At 39.8% G+C, this 17,405-nt stretch overlaps 1 protein-coding gene across 3 annotated transcripts in view; it reads left to right on the top strand.

Annotated features, from left to right (window-relative positions):
• The first annotated feature begins 11,261 nt into the window (after positions 1–11,261).
• Positions 11,262–17,405, top strand: part of PCYT2 (phosphate cytidylyltransferase 2, ethanolamine) — a 944,538-nt gene continuing 938,394 nt past the window's right edge. The window contains exon 1 of one of the 3 annotated variants that reach the window (XM_044068212.1): positions 11,262–11,456. In XM_044068212.1, the coding sequence (XP_043924147.1) occupies positions 11,362–11,456 (95 nt within the window). In that variant the 5' untranslated portion in view covers positions 11,262–11,361. Of the gene's footprint in view, positions 11,457–11,542; positions 12,307–17,405 lie in introns of those variants that run through there. The other 2 variants (XM_044068210.1, XM_044068211.1) reach the window with 2 other exon arrangements.

Here is a 17,405-nt window from a genome sequence, read left to right as displayed (position 1 = left end):
ATTGTGTGTCTTGTGTCAAGATAGGCCAGAATTGTCTTATCACGCTTTGAATCTGATGACTATCTGTACTATAGGTTAGCAATACTCTCGTTTTTTCATTTTCATGTGTTGACCGCATCCGTTCTGTGTTGATTACAGATTTCAAGTCATTTTCATTGTAGCCCCTGTCTTTCAAATTGTTCTGTGGAAATTTTATTTCTTTGTCTCGTGTAGCTTCCTGGTTACATCTTTTATAAATCCTAGTAACCTCATTGTGCATAATATTTTTAGTAATATGCCTAGGATGCATACTACTCTTTAATAGACAGTGATTCCTCCAGGTGTTCTTTCTGTGTAACTCCATGTACAATGTACCCACCTCATTGAGGATGACATTAACATCTAGGAAGCTGACAGCTTCCCTAGAGTGATTGGCTGTAAATGTTAAAAAGGATGTAGTGGAATCAAGATAAATTCGAAATTGTGTAAATTGTTCTGCATCTCCTTTCCACAGAATGAATAAATCATCCAAAAACCGTCTGTAATACAAAATGTGGTCTCGCCAAGGATTGTTAGGGTGAAGGACATGTTGCATTTCCCAATCTACGAGCAATAAATTGGAATAACTATTAGCACAGGGGGTGCCCATGGCAACCCCCCATTTCTGCCAATAGATCTTGTCTCCATAGACAAAGTAGTTGTTTTCCAGTATTAATTCCAATAATGCGCAGATTTTATTGGTCTCTGCTGAAGTTTTCTTTGTTGATAGTATTCGTCTTACTGAGTCTATCCCAACATCATTCGGTATGGTGGTAAAGAGGTTATCTACATCGAGAGTGGTTAACAAGAGATCTTGGTGATCAATAATTCCATCCATAGTTACTTTAATCTTATTTAGGAAGTCATCAGTGTCTCTTAACACTGTATTGCAAAAACTTAAAATCTCTCTTAATTCCCTTTCCACATACAAGGACATATTTTCTGTAATCCATCCCTGTCCCGAAACTATCGGGCGTAGTGGTGGATTTTGAAGATCTTTGTGTATTTTAGGAAGTCCATTTATAGCCGGAATGGTTGGCTTGGATACTTCCAAGAAGTTGAACAATTCTATACCTGTTTGTCTTTGTAACAGCATATCATTCAAATGAATATTCACTCTGTACATGGCTTGACTGAGAATACCTGGTGTTACCTTTACATATGTTTTAGTGTCTTTGAGCATAGTATCCATCCTACTGGTATACCATACGGTGTCCAAGACTACACTGGCTCCATCTTTATCAGCTGGTTTCAAGATAATGTTATCATTTCATTGTAAATTATGAATGGCTTGTTTTTCATCAAAGGTAATATTCCTATAATGTTTGGTGCGGGTATCCATCCTTAACTTCTCAACTTCATTGCTACATAGTCTTGTAAAAAGCTCTACTGCTGGATGATTAACAGGCACAAAAGTGCTAGGTTTTTTTAAAGTCTTTCTCTGTTCCGAATTACTTCCATATATACTCTTCAGTGTTACATTGCGTCCAAAGCATTTTAAATCCATAACAAACTCATTTGGGTGTGACCTAAATGCTGGAATGAAGGTCAGACCTTTTTGTAATACTGTCTGTTCCTCTGAGGTTAAGGTATACTTGAAAATGTTGACCACCAAGGAACTATCTAAAATATTTTTTTTTCTTTTTCGGTCTTGACTCTGTGACCTGTTGTTCTTGTAATGTGTCGGTTTAAAAAAAAAATGGTAATGTAGTAGGTAAAGGTAGATGTATTCCACTTTTCTTCGTTATAGCTCCAGTTGAGATAGCATCCAAAGTATTTTCTGAGTTAATACCTGATGAACCACTGGGTTTCTCATTGGATACAGTCATTATTAATTGATTATCTTCTCCAACTTGCAGTAAGGTTGAATGGTTTTCATTCGATTGAACGGTATTTGTCCACTTATAGTTAGGTTGTTGAGCTCATGTTCCAGTTCTAAATTCTTCACTAGGCCATTCAAAGATGCGACCCTGTTTAAAATCCAGTGCATCTCTGTTTAATTTCTTTATCTTCTGGTCTTTTAATTTAGATTCATAAATGTTTAGATTAAACTGCAGTGTCTCTAATTTATTAATTTGGTGTGGAGTTAAGATTACTTTTTCTAACTCCAATTGTTTCTCTTTTATCTGTTAAGCAATTTTGTCTTCTTCTGGTTTGAAGTACTCTATTATGAGTTTAATGTAACGAAAGCTTGTTTCAAGATTGATAGCTTGCCAACTTGCTAATAATTCAGGATGCTGGTTGCCATAACTGGGCATGCATTTAACACGCATGCCCCTAGGTATAACTTGGTGATGTAAACATGCTTCAAGGTGAAAGCGTTGCCAAGTCAGTCTCTTCACCTTGAATGCTACAGTCTCAACATCAGTCAGAATTGCATCAAAATTGGAGTTATCCACTGCTTCACAGCTTTCTTTGGTCATGTTCATATCTGAGATATTTTGATTCTGAGAATTAGATGCCAAACAGGAGAGGGCCTAGGACCAAGCCCTGTGGGACTCCACTCATGACTGATCGACAGTTTGACTTGGAATCCACAACTTTCACTCTGTGGGTCCTGTCTGTGAGCCAATTTGCAACCCACCTAGTGATGTAAGGATTGATGCCTAGTTTGATGAGTTTATCAACGACACCTAAGTGGGGAATGGTATCAAAGGCCTTGGCCAGGTCGAGGTAGGCTGTATGCACAGCCTTGGTGACTGCCTTGAAGAAGTCAACCAGGATCAGCAGGCAGGATCTCCCCTGGACAAAGCCAAACTATGTGGGGTCAAGAGTTTGGAGATTGCCTATATCTTTGTTAAGTAGGTCCATGACGATGTGCTCCATAGCTTTGCATACCAGACTTGTCAGGTTGATGGGCGATAGTTCCCAGGGTCTGTAGTTGCTTCCCCTTTATAGAGCGGGATGACTGTAGCAGTGCACCATTCATTAGGGACATAGCCTGAGGTAAGGCTATGATTGAACAGGGCACACAGATGTGGTGCCAGCTCATTTTGTAGCTCATGTAGGACACAGCCAGGAACATTATCAGGTCCCATGGATGCTGTATTCTTGGGTTTGGACAATGCAGCTATTACCTGTGCCACAGAAATGGTGGGTACCAGGCTTTCTTCTGGTATTGTGATAGGGCCCTTGGGGGCTGGGATAAAGTTGGCACTAAATCTGTCAGACAGTATGTTGGCTATATCTGTTGGCTCAGTATAGGAGGTGCCATTGTGAAATAACTCAGAGCAAATCTGGGTATTGCCTTTGAGGTTTTTGATATAGCTATAGAAGGCTTTGTGGTTGTTTTTTGTGCAATTCTGCCATCATAGCTGGCTTTAGAGGATTTGATAACGGATCTCAGCTTTTTGTTGAGACTGATAAGGGAGGTTTTCCAGTCTTGTGACTTCATTTTTTCTGCAACAGTATCTTCCTTCTTTTGTAGGGTTTATTGATGGTTGGGGACCAACAGATTGGCTTCCTTTTTTGGGGGGGAGAGTGTCTTAGTTCTGTTTGGTATAGCAAGATCCATGCATTTGTGTACATGCTAGTACAGTGCATTGGTGTATGATTCGGCGTGTCTATATCACATTATCGAAGGTTTACTTAATCGAATCAATAAAGGTTGAACTTTATTGATCGATTAAGTGAAACATTGAATAACGTAAAAAAAAAACAAATTAAAAAACGAAATGGCGTAGTCAGGGGAGCAAGCCCTCCCACACCCTCCTACTTAAATATACCAACTCTGAGACTGCACTACATTGAGGTAAACAAAAATCTCCCCTTACGGAGATTTTCATTTACTTGCACAATGTTCTTCACTTTCGATATTGCCATGCCGACAATATCAGACTCGATATTGTCAGCTTACGACAAAGTGAAGTAGACCCGATTCGGCAGTCATGCAGCTATTTTCCATTGGCATGGGTACCGAGAAGTTAGCCACCTCTGTTTTTAGGAGCCCAAAGTTGGCTTTAGAGAAGTTTTTCGGGGTGGTCACCTTAGCGGGGGTTGTAGGTGAGATGGAGATTTAAATGGTGATCAGTTTGTGGTCAGATTTAACCAGGGAGGAATTGACTATAGGTGTGGTGCAATGGTCTCCCATGTTGGTGACAACCAGGTTGAGGCTGTTCCTTCCTCTAGTGGGGGTCAGAATGAGCTAGTCCATGGTATTAAAACTGATAAATTCCGAAAGTACTGGGCCTGTACTTTGGTACTTGAATAGTTTTCCCAGTTGATGGAAGGGTAGTTGAAGTCACCCAGTATGAGAGTATTGGGTTGGATCTTGATAGATTCCAAGGTGCTTAGGAAGCTGGAGTGACAGTCTGGAGACATGTTTGAGGTTCTGTAGCAGGTTATGACTTGTATCGCTGTCCTAGCCAGTGTTAGTTGTACCTGAAGTATGGCCTACTTAACCCAATACCATCTCCTTACCCCAACCCAACATGGAGTCCGACCAGGACATAGTACTACAACAGCCCTCCTTTCTTTCCTTGATGCTGTCAATCGTGCCTGAGACAGTAGGAAAGTAATAACCACAGTGCTTTTGGATCTTTCCAAAGCATTTGATACTGTTTCCCACACCCACTTTCTGAACCATCTTTCAAATCTCAGTCTTTCTCAAAACACCCTATCCTGGTTCTCTAGCTACTTGTCCAACAGATCACAGGCTGTGAAATTGAGAAAAGGCATCTTTTCTTTTCTCCATACCCCTGCAGGTGTGCCCCAGGGATCCACACAGGGTCCTATGCTGTTTAACATCTTTATCAACACCTTTCATTCTGTCATTCCCAATGCTACAGTAATTCAGTATGCAGACGACTCAACTTTAGTCTGCTCTGCTACTAATCTCCCTGAACTTCTAACAAAAACTCAGGTCGCATTCTCTATCACTGAAGCCTGGATGCCCCAAAACCATCTTTCCCTAAATGCCAACAAATCCAAATTATTAATATTTCCACCGTCAAAATCCTTCCCTTTAGACAAAACCTGTTTCCAAGTACTAAGCCAAAACAACACCCCTATAGAAGTCATTCCCCATGCTAAATTACTAGGAGTTATAATAGATGAACAACTAAAATCTGACAACCATGTCCTTCAAAACATAAAGAAAACCCATCAAAAGCTTGGTATGCAGTACAAGAACAATTGCTTCCTTTCACCCCAGTATAGACATACTCTTGCCTCAACTTACCTTATTCCCTCCCTTATGTATGGTGCTCCCCTGCTAGCAAACCTGTCAGCCTCTCTCACTTTCAGGTTAAAAACTTGCTATAACAAAATATCCAAATTTGCCACTAACTCTAAGTACTTCTCCCATCACCGTGAAGCCGTCCACTCTCTAAAGTGGCTAGAATTACCTAACTACCTAGATTACCTTCAACTGATTACAGCCCATAGACTTCTCTTGAACCCTACTAAATGCCCCACTCTTTCTGACATCCTTTCTCCTACCAACCTAATAAAACACTCAGATCTGAAAATCAAAACCTAATTAATGTTCATAAACCTAACCGCTCACCTGGACAGTTACTCCTCTCTTTTTCCTTAGCCAGAAAATGGAACTCTCTTCCCCCTACCCTTAGGGCAATGCAGAATCTGGAAAACTTTAAAACACTCTTCCATTCCTACTTTTTCTCTAAATGGAAATGTACCTGCTTCCTTCCTACTTTTTCTCTAAATGGAAATGTACCTGCTTCCTTCCAACCTCAACACATCCCTTACTCTCCTGTTCCTGATTGCTACCTTGATAATTACTTTCTATTACCAAGTCACTTTTTGTATCAACACTATTATAGCTTATTAGGAATTGTAACAGTCTGTTTACTGACATCAATCTAAATGCAACCATATATATGACTTGCAATGCTGTTGTGTGTTTCACTATGTTATTATGATGTTGCTGTGATATTATTGGATGTTTCACTATGTTATGTTAATTATTTCTGCTGTTGTTACCATTATGTAGACATTCTTTACTGTATTTGTATTGTGGAACTTTTCTCCCCAGGCCTCTGCTGAAAGTGGACTCACTTGGCCCAAGGGATTTCCCCGGTCATCAAACTGGAAATAAATAAATAATAAATAAATAAATACATTTTTTCTCACATTGTTTTTAGGTGCTCTGTACTACTTCTTCTAAAGGTTACACAACTCTAAAAGTTACACAATTTGCTAACCTCTACTACTGTCTGTAGCACTGTGGCATTGTATGTTATAAACTTATTAACCACATTTGTATTTTCTTTAACATTATCGTACTGTAACTTTTTTTAGTTTTTTTGTACTATTTTTCCAAATGTTTTGTTTTTACTTTTCAGGTCTCCACCGAAAATGGGCTTTTTCCCAATAGGACCAAACCAGACAACAAAATATAAAATAAAATGATTACTGGGCAGAGACAACTAATGACTTTAAAGAAAGGGAGGCACATGAAGCACCTGAATGGCTGAGATGAATGGAATGGGATGAGGTTATGTTACTGCGGGTCAATGACCTATTTAACCATGATAAAATAACAAATGGGGGTCAGTCATTTTCATGCACAGACTCTACCCACACAGTATAAGCACTGATTGCGATTAAATAAAATAAAATAATTAACATAGTTCTAGTAATGTATTTCCACCTGTTTTACTTAATTAGTTAACACCTCTGAAAAATAGATCAAAGACTTTTAAATGTGTACACCACAGATGCTGATTGTTACTTAAAGTATAAATACATAAATAGTGACAGCAATATATTTCAGCTTGTTTCTCTTATACACACATAGTATAACCCGCTGCAACCCTCCTACATTTGCCCATGCATGCATACAAATATATGCACACCAATTACAAACAGTTAATTGATTGTGTACACCTCAGATGTCAGATTGTCATCAAATTAAATAATGAATACATATACAACAGCCACCGTAATATTACCCAAGTAATATATATTATAGCTTGATGTCTTCAGGTCCATTACAACCCACCATATATATATAGACACTCCCACAGATCTGTCCATTTACAACTACTTTAGTGAATGTGTATGCCTATTATGTCTGATTGCAATTAAATGAAAAATAGTCACAGCAATACATTCAGCTTACTGTTAAATGCACACAGTGCAGTCCACTTCAACCCCTACATGTACGCACTTGCTCACCAATTACTATATACATTTCAGGTGTCTGATTCTGATCAGATGAAAGAATAAACAATAACTGCAGTAATATATTTCAGCTTGTTGCTATTCAACATCATATGCATACAGTGCAACCCATTACAGTTCCCAAACACACACATGCTTGTGAACACAATTGCACAGATATGTCCACCAATTACACCCATATGAATGATGCTGTGCACTTTACATGTATACCTAAGATGCCTGTGAACAAATGAAAAATAAATCTATACATAAATGACAGCCACATTAGTACATTTCATCTCACGTTTGTCTGGTGCATAGCATACAACCCACTGCATCCACCTCTAACACAACAGATGTGCCTACTAGTTACAACCACTTTATTGCCTGTATACACTACAGAAGATTGATGCAATTAAATGTATATATGAATAAATACATACACAGCCACATTAATATATTTCAACTTGTTGCTGTTAGACACATACATTGAAGTCTGCTGCAACCACTCCATACACATATGTGCCTAGTAATTACAGCCACATTGACTTTGTACACTTCAGATGTCTAACTGTGATCAAATGAATGTTGTTGCTGTCAAACACATATAGTGCATCCTAGTGCAAATCCCTCCACATACATATATGTGTGCTCACCAATTACAGCCACTTTATTTAAACTGTATACATTTAATGCCTGATTGTGATTAAAATAATGAATACATAAATAACTAATGGTCACAGTAATGTATTTCTGGTCAGCGCTATCAGATCCATACAATGTAATCCACTGCAGCCTCAGACAAAGGCACAGAATTAAATAAAAAGTGCATATCCAACTGTCCTACAAAATGGCTTTCAGAGGCACATGTAGTATTTAATAAAAAATATCCAGCACTTACATCATCAGAGTTTGACTCAAGCTGCCTTAGTGACCTGATGCTGCCCAAGACAGTTGGAAAGCCTACTGTTAGCTTCATCTAGCAGTCCAAAGAGATGGACTGAAACATTGTTTCTACACTGTGAAGCAGCAAGATGAGCTGAAATACAGTGTAATTGCCATATTCTTTATGGGGGCATATGTATAGAGCCTGGGCTGTACAAACAGTTCAGCCATGTCAGCTGACTTTTTTAATAGAAACTGGAATTCGGTGTATGTTGTGATGCATGGAGTTCCAAAATGGAAATGTTTCTATTTTGTAAGAGAAAAATACAGACAAATTTAAATATTAAAAATCTTTTTTTTTCTTTTCATTTGGGAAGTATGCAACCCAACAGCCAAGTACCATGAGCCCCCACCTCTCATTCATAAGAAACTATAAGAAGTGAAGACAGCTACCATAGATGATACAGAAATTTAACTGTTAACAGAACCAGCAATGTCAGGGTAGCAAGACAATGCAAAACATTGGTATCCATTAATTTGGCCATATTATATATTCAGAGAGGAATTCATGTATATTCAAGACTGACTGTTTAAAACTGAAGTTATCATAATTCTGCTTCAAAATGATAAACTAAATGCTTCTGAAAATCCGGGAGTCACGTCTAGGAATATATGTTTAGGAATATTTAAGGGTAAAGAAAGGGCTAGAGGTGTCACACATTGGTCTAATGTAAACGCACATATATAGCAAATGATGCAAAACTGCGCACTGTGTGGTATGCAGAGAAATAACCCCCAAAAGAGGAACTGATTCTTCATGAAATTCCAGCATGACCCTGGTTAAAGGCAGAATATGGCTTGTTTCAGCAGAAGAATCTCAACATTCTACTGCATGTTAACTATGAACTGAAGTATACAGAAGTGCTCCAGTAGAAGGGTACATCAGCTTCTACTATAATCAGTATACTTAAGTCAGTGTTTGCAAAAAATGGAATACCCGAGCAAGCAATGTCAAATGATAGTCCAGTTTGTCAGTCGAGAAATATTTTAAGAGCTTCGAAGGTTCAGTGAATTACTTCAAGTGCAAGACACCTGCAATCAAATGGGCAAGTGGAACAAAATATACAGTGAAAAACATGCTGAAGAAATGTGATGTATTAGATTAAACGGGCATTTGTTTTGTACTATTACACTGTAGAAAGAAAACACTTTTGCAAGTTGTAGGTTAATTACCTTTACAGTTACTGATGGGAAGAAAATGAGATCCAATCTATCAAGTAAAATAAAAGTATTGATTACTCAGAAGAAAGTAGATGAGGTAGAAACAATACCTGTGACAGAATTTACAGAACCACTCTGTCTAAAAGAAGGTGGAAGAGCCAGAGTAATGCTAGATTAACATTTTGAGCCAAAAACTTACATGCAAACAACTGTACTGGGTAATCGCCAGACTTTGAGGTCCTAGATAGCCCAAGGGGAAGACATAACCTTGTGTAAAAGAAATCAAGAGTTATTTATTGAACCTACGAAGTCTGTTTACTGGACATACCTGATATTTCTGAGATGGCCGAAAATACTGTGAAAGTGTCTTTCGCTGATTCTGGAAATAAAACTTAAGGTGTGAATAAAGTGACTGCTTATTTATAGTTCTTCAAGCAACTTTGCCCACATTCTCCTCCCCTACCAGTTCAGCTGCTAAGAGTGAGGCTTGTTAACTCTGTTGTTATACGGCAAAAGCAAACGAAGATACAGAAAAATTGTTGTACATAATGCCTGTAAGTGAATTTCATTTCACCGGATTGTCATTTTTGTGTACTGTCGTATGTAACTCACTGTTATGAAGTTTACTTTTAAAATAGGGTTGCCACCTTTTCAATGGGACATTTGTGGTACAAACATCAGATTTTACAGGCCTACACATACCCACAGCCAGTACAAAGGTCAGAACTTAACTTTTTTTGCCTAAATAAAAGCTTATTCTTGTAGCATTTTAGTTGCTTATTCTGTTTCTTATAACATTTAGGTATTTCAGATACAGAATAACTGGTTTATGCAACTATTACATAAAATATAGGAAATAATTTTGTCCTAAAATCTCAGGACATTTGCCATTTTTTTTGTCAGGACACAACTGCCCAAAGAGAGACTGTCCCTCGCAAAGTGGTAACCCTACTTTTAAAACATTTACATAAAGTGCCTTGTAAGGTATTTCTATCAAAACAAGGGCGACAGTCTGGGGACGGGGGCTAGTCACAGCTGTGAAGAAATAGTTACCTGAAATCTGAGACGAGTTAGTGGGTGAGTTTTGGCACTAATGAGATAACTTTGAGATGACGGAATATCTAGGTGGTGTTGTCTTTTTTATTTCTAAGGCGTCATGCCTGCACAGGTGTTTGACACTAACGCCTTTTCATGGACACCTCTACTGAGCAAATGAAACATAGAGGTGGATGCACCCCGTTCTGGTCATACGACGGGTATTGCTTATTCAACTAAAATTGTGGACGTAATCGTGACAAGCACTTCGTCTTTTAATATTCATTAAGCGACACATGGGAAATTAAGTGCCATCCGCCGTTGTTTCCAGTCAAAGCGTAAACTAAACCAGATATGTTCTTAGTGTTCAGTGATACATTTTAGTGTAGTTCAAAAGTGTCATGACTTTCAGAGTCCAAGTCAGTGCACGGGAATGGGGCACGATTACATAAAAAATCCTTTGGAAACAACGTGTTATACAACAGGGGCAGTCGTTGCCGCAGAATAAAAAATAAATTTCTAGTTGCATTCAGTTTTAAGCATGTGCAAGTGTACTGCGCGAAGAGATGTATGGGTGTCATCAGCTGATATAACTTCAGAGTTAACTTCACAATTACTCTCTCTCTCTTTCAGCCTTTCCCGGTTAGGAGTCGCCACAGCCGACCACCGTGTCCGCATATGATTGGCAGTGGAGTCTTACGATGTCGAGTTGCCAGCCCGGCGCCTAACCTTCCACGGAAGGCACACACACGCACTCACGCCTAGGGCCAATTTTTTTAGCGTGTCCAATCTACTTGCAGCATGTCTTTGGGAGGAAACCGGCAACTTTACAAGCAGTAACTTCACAATTACTACTTATCCAATATTTTATAAAAACATTGTCACGTGTCATCATGTCACCTCCCTTACTGACTTCACACCGTGCCCCGCAGTACTGACGTATGCTGAGGTGATGGGGGTAGGCGTGGTGGCTGTGATTCTCTGTGGGACGGGACGGGGTGGGAGTGCGGTAGTCATTCAGTGACAGATCCTTGCTGTTGTCATATCTTAAGGCAGTTTGTAGATTTCGCCACCGTAATGCTGAGGAACGGCCACTACTCAGAGAACTCAGGGAGTGGCAGCGACAGCCCTGGCTGTGGCAGGCGCTACCTCCGCGTCTGGTGTGACGGCTGGTCAGTAAGTCTATGAGAAGGGGTGTTGATGGCTGCAGTGGAATTGATGAGGAAAATGGAATAAGTCATCGGTATGGATGGCGCTCTGTGATAGGAACAGATATTGTGTAGGGATAGTAATCAGTCGTTTAGCAGCAGCTGTTTTAGAGACTTCTGTACAGTGCCCTTTTCTGTTTGTGCCGTTGTTAATTGATGTAATTTGTCTCCGCTTTTAGTGACATGCTATTGCTAGTAGTATTGGTAACTTTACCAAATGTACCACCCACCGGCAGCTGCTGGTGACCCTTAAACCCTTCATACTACCATGGCACTGTTACCCCAAAGTCCGTCATACCTCACTGGCACGCTGCTGACTGCTGTTTGTGGGACATCTAACAGTATGGAGAGGACCCCTCAGGATCTTTCTCCTGCGTCAACGCTACCTGCCCTTGAACAGTTGATGGCGTTGGCTTTAATGTATACCTTGTTAATGCCGCTGTTTGGGACAAGTCACCCTTGTTGACCAGTATTGAGGATGGCACCTAGCTGCATAAGCAAGTCGTACCGTAACTATGTCGCAGAGCCCCTGTATTTCACGGTACTGTGCGAGTTTAATTGATATCCTTCTTTTACTAACTGTAAGTAGGAGGTTTGGCATCGCACTCCCATTACTGTGTTCATCATTAGTACTACCACACTGATATCCATGTTCATATTGGCCTTACCAAGTACAGTACACTTGGCATCTGCCTGCATGGATTCATTATGCAGCATATCTCATGAGAATGTGGCACTGAACCCTCAAGGTCCATCTTTCTACTGACATGACCTCCATCTGTCTCCCTGCCTTTTTGTGTCCTGACCCTGTCATGTAAGTGTTATAACAGTCTTCACTGATACCTTTTTTATTTATTTATTTTTTTGCTTTTTTATGTATAGATGGGTATGTGTTTGTAGATAGTGACATCCTGGCCCCATGTGCAAAAAATGAGAAAAATTGGTTGTTGATGGATATATGTAGTGTGAGAGAAAAGCATAAACATATTATTAATAGAAGTACTGTACTGGTATTATTGTCTTTTAAATTCAAGTTTGGCAAATGTAAATCTTGCCATGAATGGAGGTGCCACAAGTAATAAATATAATTTCAGTAGAGCAGAGCAAGTTCATGATTTTATGCTAATGTACAGAACAACTGTTAACAGGCAGGGTGGTTAAAATGTTAGGCTTTTAATACTAAATGTTAGCTCAGTGTAGTTAAACATGATTTTTCTGAATTATCTCTGAGGTTATGTACTGTTTTATTTTGTGTGAGTGCTCCCACTTCTTCAGCGGGCATTTTAAAGGCTGTTTTAAGAGACTGCAGTATTATTTTCTGAAGTCTTGTAGCAGCTGTGGAGTAAGTGTACAAACATATATGGCTTGCCATTTTATTTGGTGTGTGTGTTGTGTGTGTGTGTGTGTGTGTGTGTGTGTGTGAGAGAGTGAATATAATCTTGCCTGTCTGTATTATTTTACATGTTTCTGGTACTCTTACAGCTGGGCAAACTTCTCTTACTGAAGTCTTGGCATCGCAACTACAAAGTACTTCTGGCGGGTGATATTGTAGGATTTTTCTGCAGCCCTGGCTGTTATTGCATGCTACTTCCAACACACATTTTAGAAATTTAATTTTTTTTTGGTTGCATGTGTTTTTCTAAACACCTTGTTTGTTCACTAGGTATAGTAACTGTTAAGCTGTGTTTTCTTGTTACACGAGAGTATGATTGGGGTGCATCTTTTTCTGAAGTATGTATGGCAGAATATCAGAAGCTGGCCTCTTCTAAACATGTTTATGTGTTTTGTCTGTTGAGTGTGATTCCCAATAGACTTTTTGTTTCCTGTTACTACAGTTATGTGCCGTATGTCTGCTCTTTACAGTGATACGCAATTTTTAGTTTTTACTTTCTGAATTATGTGTGTCATTACACGTTTTCTGCAGCATGTGACTTTTTCTGTTGCTTGTATCACGATGTATGTGTTGTATGCTGTGAATGCTTCAGTTTATACCAGTGAGAAATATTCTGTATGTCAGCATTTTGCTAACAAAGTATATACCACTCTTGTGTAGATGTCAGTGGCTGTTGTTTCCTTATTGCTGTTCCTGGATATCTGTTTCCTGCTGTGCACAATTACTGCTGGATAGCTCTTCCTGCAGTGCAAGGAGGTAGTGCCGAGTGCATTTTCTCAAAAGCTCCAGTTGTCAGTGGGTGTCTAGGCAATACTAAAAGATGTTGCAGTGGACCTTTTTCCATTGTGTTTGGTCATCTGTGGGTGCTTGCTCCTTGATTGTGGAAAGTTCTGCAGCATGTCTCCTTTATTCGTGACATGACATAAAAAATTTTTCATCATATTTATGTTTGTTTATATGTTCTGAGCAGGGTGTGATTAATCATGAGTCTGTATTTTTTACAGCTTCCAACATCTGATGTTGCACTGCTTATGAAATAACAATATGGGATGCCAAGAGTCTTGGAACCTTTTCTTTATATGTTCATGTTGAAATTAGAAAATAATGTAAAGATTTGTTATCTAAGTTTTTCGTCTTTGACTAGAGCCTTTAATGTTTTCAATGATGAATTCCTGAACAAGATAGTGTTTCACTGCATGATTCTTTTTGGCTGTTGAACTCATCCAGATTGTAAGCAAATGCTTGCACTGATTGTTAATTCATTACTTGCTTGGCTGCTGTTACTGAGCCCTCTTATAGTACTTGTTTTGGATTTAGATTACTCCACTTTACCACTTACACTCAGGATATATTTTGAAATTATTATACCATGAGATCTAAAATCATGCCAAAGTGATGAAAAGAAGAACAATAGAAACAGTTTTATACTGTTTAATATAAATCTTATATTTTCCCCAATTCTTTTCTACACACTTGTTGACCTGGATGCCACCTGGGATGTATCATTAATTGTGTATGCAGATAAACTGAAAAATGTAAAGGTAGCTAAGCTAATAATGTTCATAAGCATTTAAAAACAAGATTGTAGCATTATACAAAATGGAGGTTTATTTGAGGTAGTAGAGTTTACGTCTACTAAACTATGGGTTATAGCATCAGTTGAAAATATTGGCTACGACAGGTAAAATGCATATAAAGAAAAAATAATGCAAGCTTTATATTACAGTACAGTTGCTTTTCTAATGTGCACGTTTAGTGAGATGTCTGTTATACTAAAGGGAAGATTGTTCCAAAGCTTGCCTGAAAAAAAAAACGTTTGCAGGTGGACTATTTTCTTCTATTATAACAAGAAGGTTCCTGTACTTCACTTGAGGTCCAAAATGAAGAGAATTGTGGTGATTTAACTGAATGTTAATGATCACATTTTGCACCTCCTAATTTGCCGTTGAAACCCAATACTGTTTTGTCTGTAGACCTAAAACTGCAACTGTGAAATTCAAGTGAAATGGCTTACTATTTGGGAAGATGTACATTAGAAACTTGAAATGGCTTAAATTAACTGTCGACATTTCACATCTCAGCTCACTATTTAAAACAAGCCAAGACTGTTTCTGTTCACAGGGCTTAAATTCCGGCTAGAATGTTCAAGTGAATTGGCATACTCTTTGGGAAAATGAACATTGGAAGTATGACCACAAACTGATAACCATGGAAATCTCCATCTCACCTACACCTCCCGCTAAGGTGGCCACCCAGAAAAACTTCTCTAAAGCCGACTTTGGGCTTCTGAAAACAGAGGTGGCTAACTTTTCGGCACCCATGCCAATGGAAAATAGCAGCGTAACTGCCGTATCTTACACCAATGCACTGTATGACCATGTACACAAATGCATGGACCTTGCCATACCAGATAGAACGAAGACTCTCTCCTCCAAAAAACGGAAGTCAATCTGGTGGTCCTCAGCCAGAAGGAAGAAACTGTTGCAGAAAAAAATGAAGTCACAAGACTGGAAAACCTCCCTTATCAGTCTCAGCAAAAAGCTGAGATCTGTTATCAAATCTTCTAAAGTCAGCTATGAAGGCAGAATTGCATCTGACACCAAAAACAACCACAAAGCTAATACCCAGATTTGCTCTAAGTTATTGCACAATGGCACCTCCTTTACTGAGCCAGCAGATATAGCCAACATACTGGCCGACAGATTCAGTGCCAACTTTACCCCCCCCCCCCAGGGCACTATTACAATATCAGAAGAAAGCCTGGTACCCACCATTCTGCGGCACAGGTAAAAGCTGCATTGTCCAAACCCAAGAATACAGCATCCATGGGACCTGATAATATCCCTGGCTGCATCCTACAATGAGCTACAAAATGAGAGCTACAAAATGAGCTGGCACCACATCTGTGTACCCTGTTTAATCACAGCCTTACCTCAGGCTATGTCCCTAACAAATGGCGCATTGCTACAGTCATCCCGCTCCATGAAGGGGGAGCAACTACAGATCCTGGGAACTATCGCCCCATTAGCCTAAAGAGTCTGGTATGCAAAGCTGTGGAGCGCATCATCATGGACCTGCTTAACAGAGGTATAGGCAGTCTCCAAACGCTTGACTCCACACAGTTTGGCTTTGTCCAGGGGAGATCCTGCCTGCTGAACCTGGTTTACTTCTTCAAGGCAGTCACCAAGGCTGTGGATGAGGGTAAGGCAGTGCATACAGCCTACCTTGACCTGGCCAGGCCTTTGTGATACCATTTCCCACTTGGGTATCATTGATAGACTCACCAAACAAGGCATCAATCCTTACATCACTAGGTGGGTTGCAAATTGGCTCACAGACAGGACCCACAGAATGAAAGTTGTGGATTCCAAGTCCGACCGTCGATCAGTTATGTGTGGAGTCCCACAGGGCTCGGTCCTGGGCCCTATCCTGTTTGTCGTCTACTCCTCAGAAGTCCAGACCAGCACAGAAAGACTCTGGCTGACCAAATTTGCTGATTACTGCAAGCTAGGCGTCATTAACAACTCCTGAAGTGATGCAGACATCCTACAAAATGGCCTCTCTCAGACCAGTGATTGGTGTCGTAACCATGGCCTGAAGCTTAACGCCAAAAAATGCATTATCACACCCTTTGGAAAAAAACTCAGCTCCCACGAATTACCACATTGATGGGAACCCACTGAACACTGAAATGGCCATAAGCGATCTGGGCACCCAGGTTGACAGCCACCTCACCTTCGACCACCACATTGCCACTGTGGTCAGAAAGTGCTTCTACATGGCACATCTAATAACCAAAGGTTTCACATTCAGGAAGAAAGAGGTAATCGTCCCTTATTAGACCAGTCATTGAATATAATGCCCCATTTGGCATGTACGCCTCATGGCTTTACAGATAAGACTTGTCAAGCTAATGGGGCAATAGTTTCCAGGGTCAGCAGTGGCACCACCTTTGTGCTAGGGAATGACAGTGGCATTTCTCCACTCTGCTGGAATGATGCCTGTACTTAGGCTGTGGTTGAATAGAGTGCTCAATGGTAAAGCTATTTCTTGCTGGAGATGATGCAGAATACAGCCTGGGATATTTTCAGGTCCCATGGAAGCTGTGTTCTTTGCCTTGGAATAGGGCCCCTTAACACTTGATCTACGGAGATGTGAAGTGTGGGACGAGTATCAGGGATGTCAGATGGACATTTGAGGGGGTAGTGGGGTGAAGTTTGCACTGAACTCATCTGCTAGCAGGTTGGCTAAGTCAACAGGATCAGTTTAAGAGGTGCCGTTAAGTACTAATTCAGAACAAACCTGGACATTACAAGACTTTGTGGTTTCCCTTTGTGTTGGAGGCTAGTTTAAATTCATAATTGGCTTTGGAGGTTTTCCCTAGTGATCTAATTTGCTTGTTGAGGCTGAGGAGGGAGTTTTTCCAGTTTGGAATTTGTTCCATTTTTACCCTTGGACAACGGTTTCTTCCTTTTGTTGTAAAGCCTGTTGCTAGAGGATGTCCACCAGACAGGTTTGTG

This window comes from Protopterus annectens, chromosome 4.part0, assembly GCF_019279795.1.
Source record: "Protopterus annectens isolate FY-2018-M chromosome 4.part0, PAN1.0, whole genome shotgun sequence".
NCBI classification, from domain to species: Eukaryota; Metazoa; Chordata; order Ceratodontiformes; family Protopteridae; genus Protopterus; species Protopterus annectens.
Note: the sequence above shows the minus strand (reverse complement) of the source record. Positions and strands in the feature narration are given on the sequence as shown.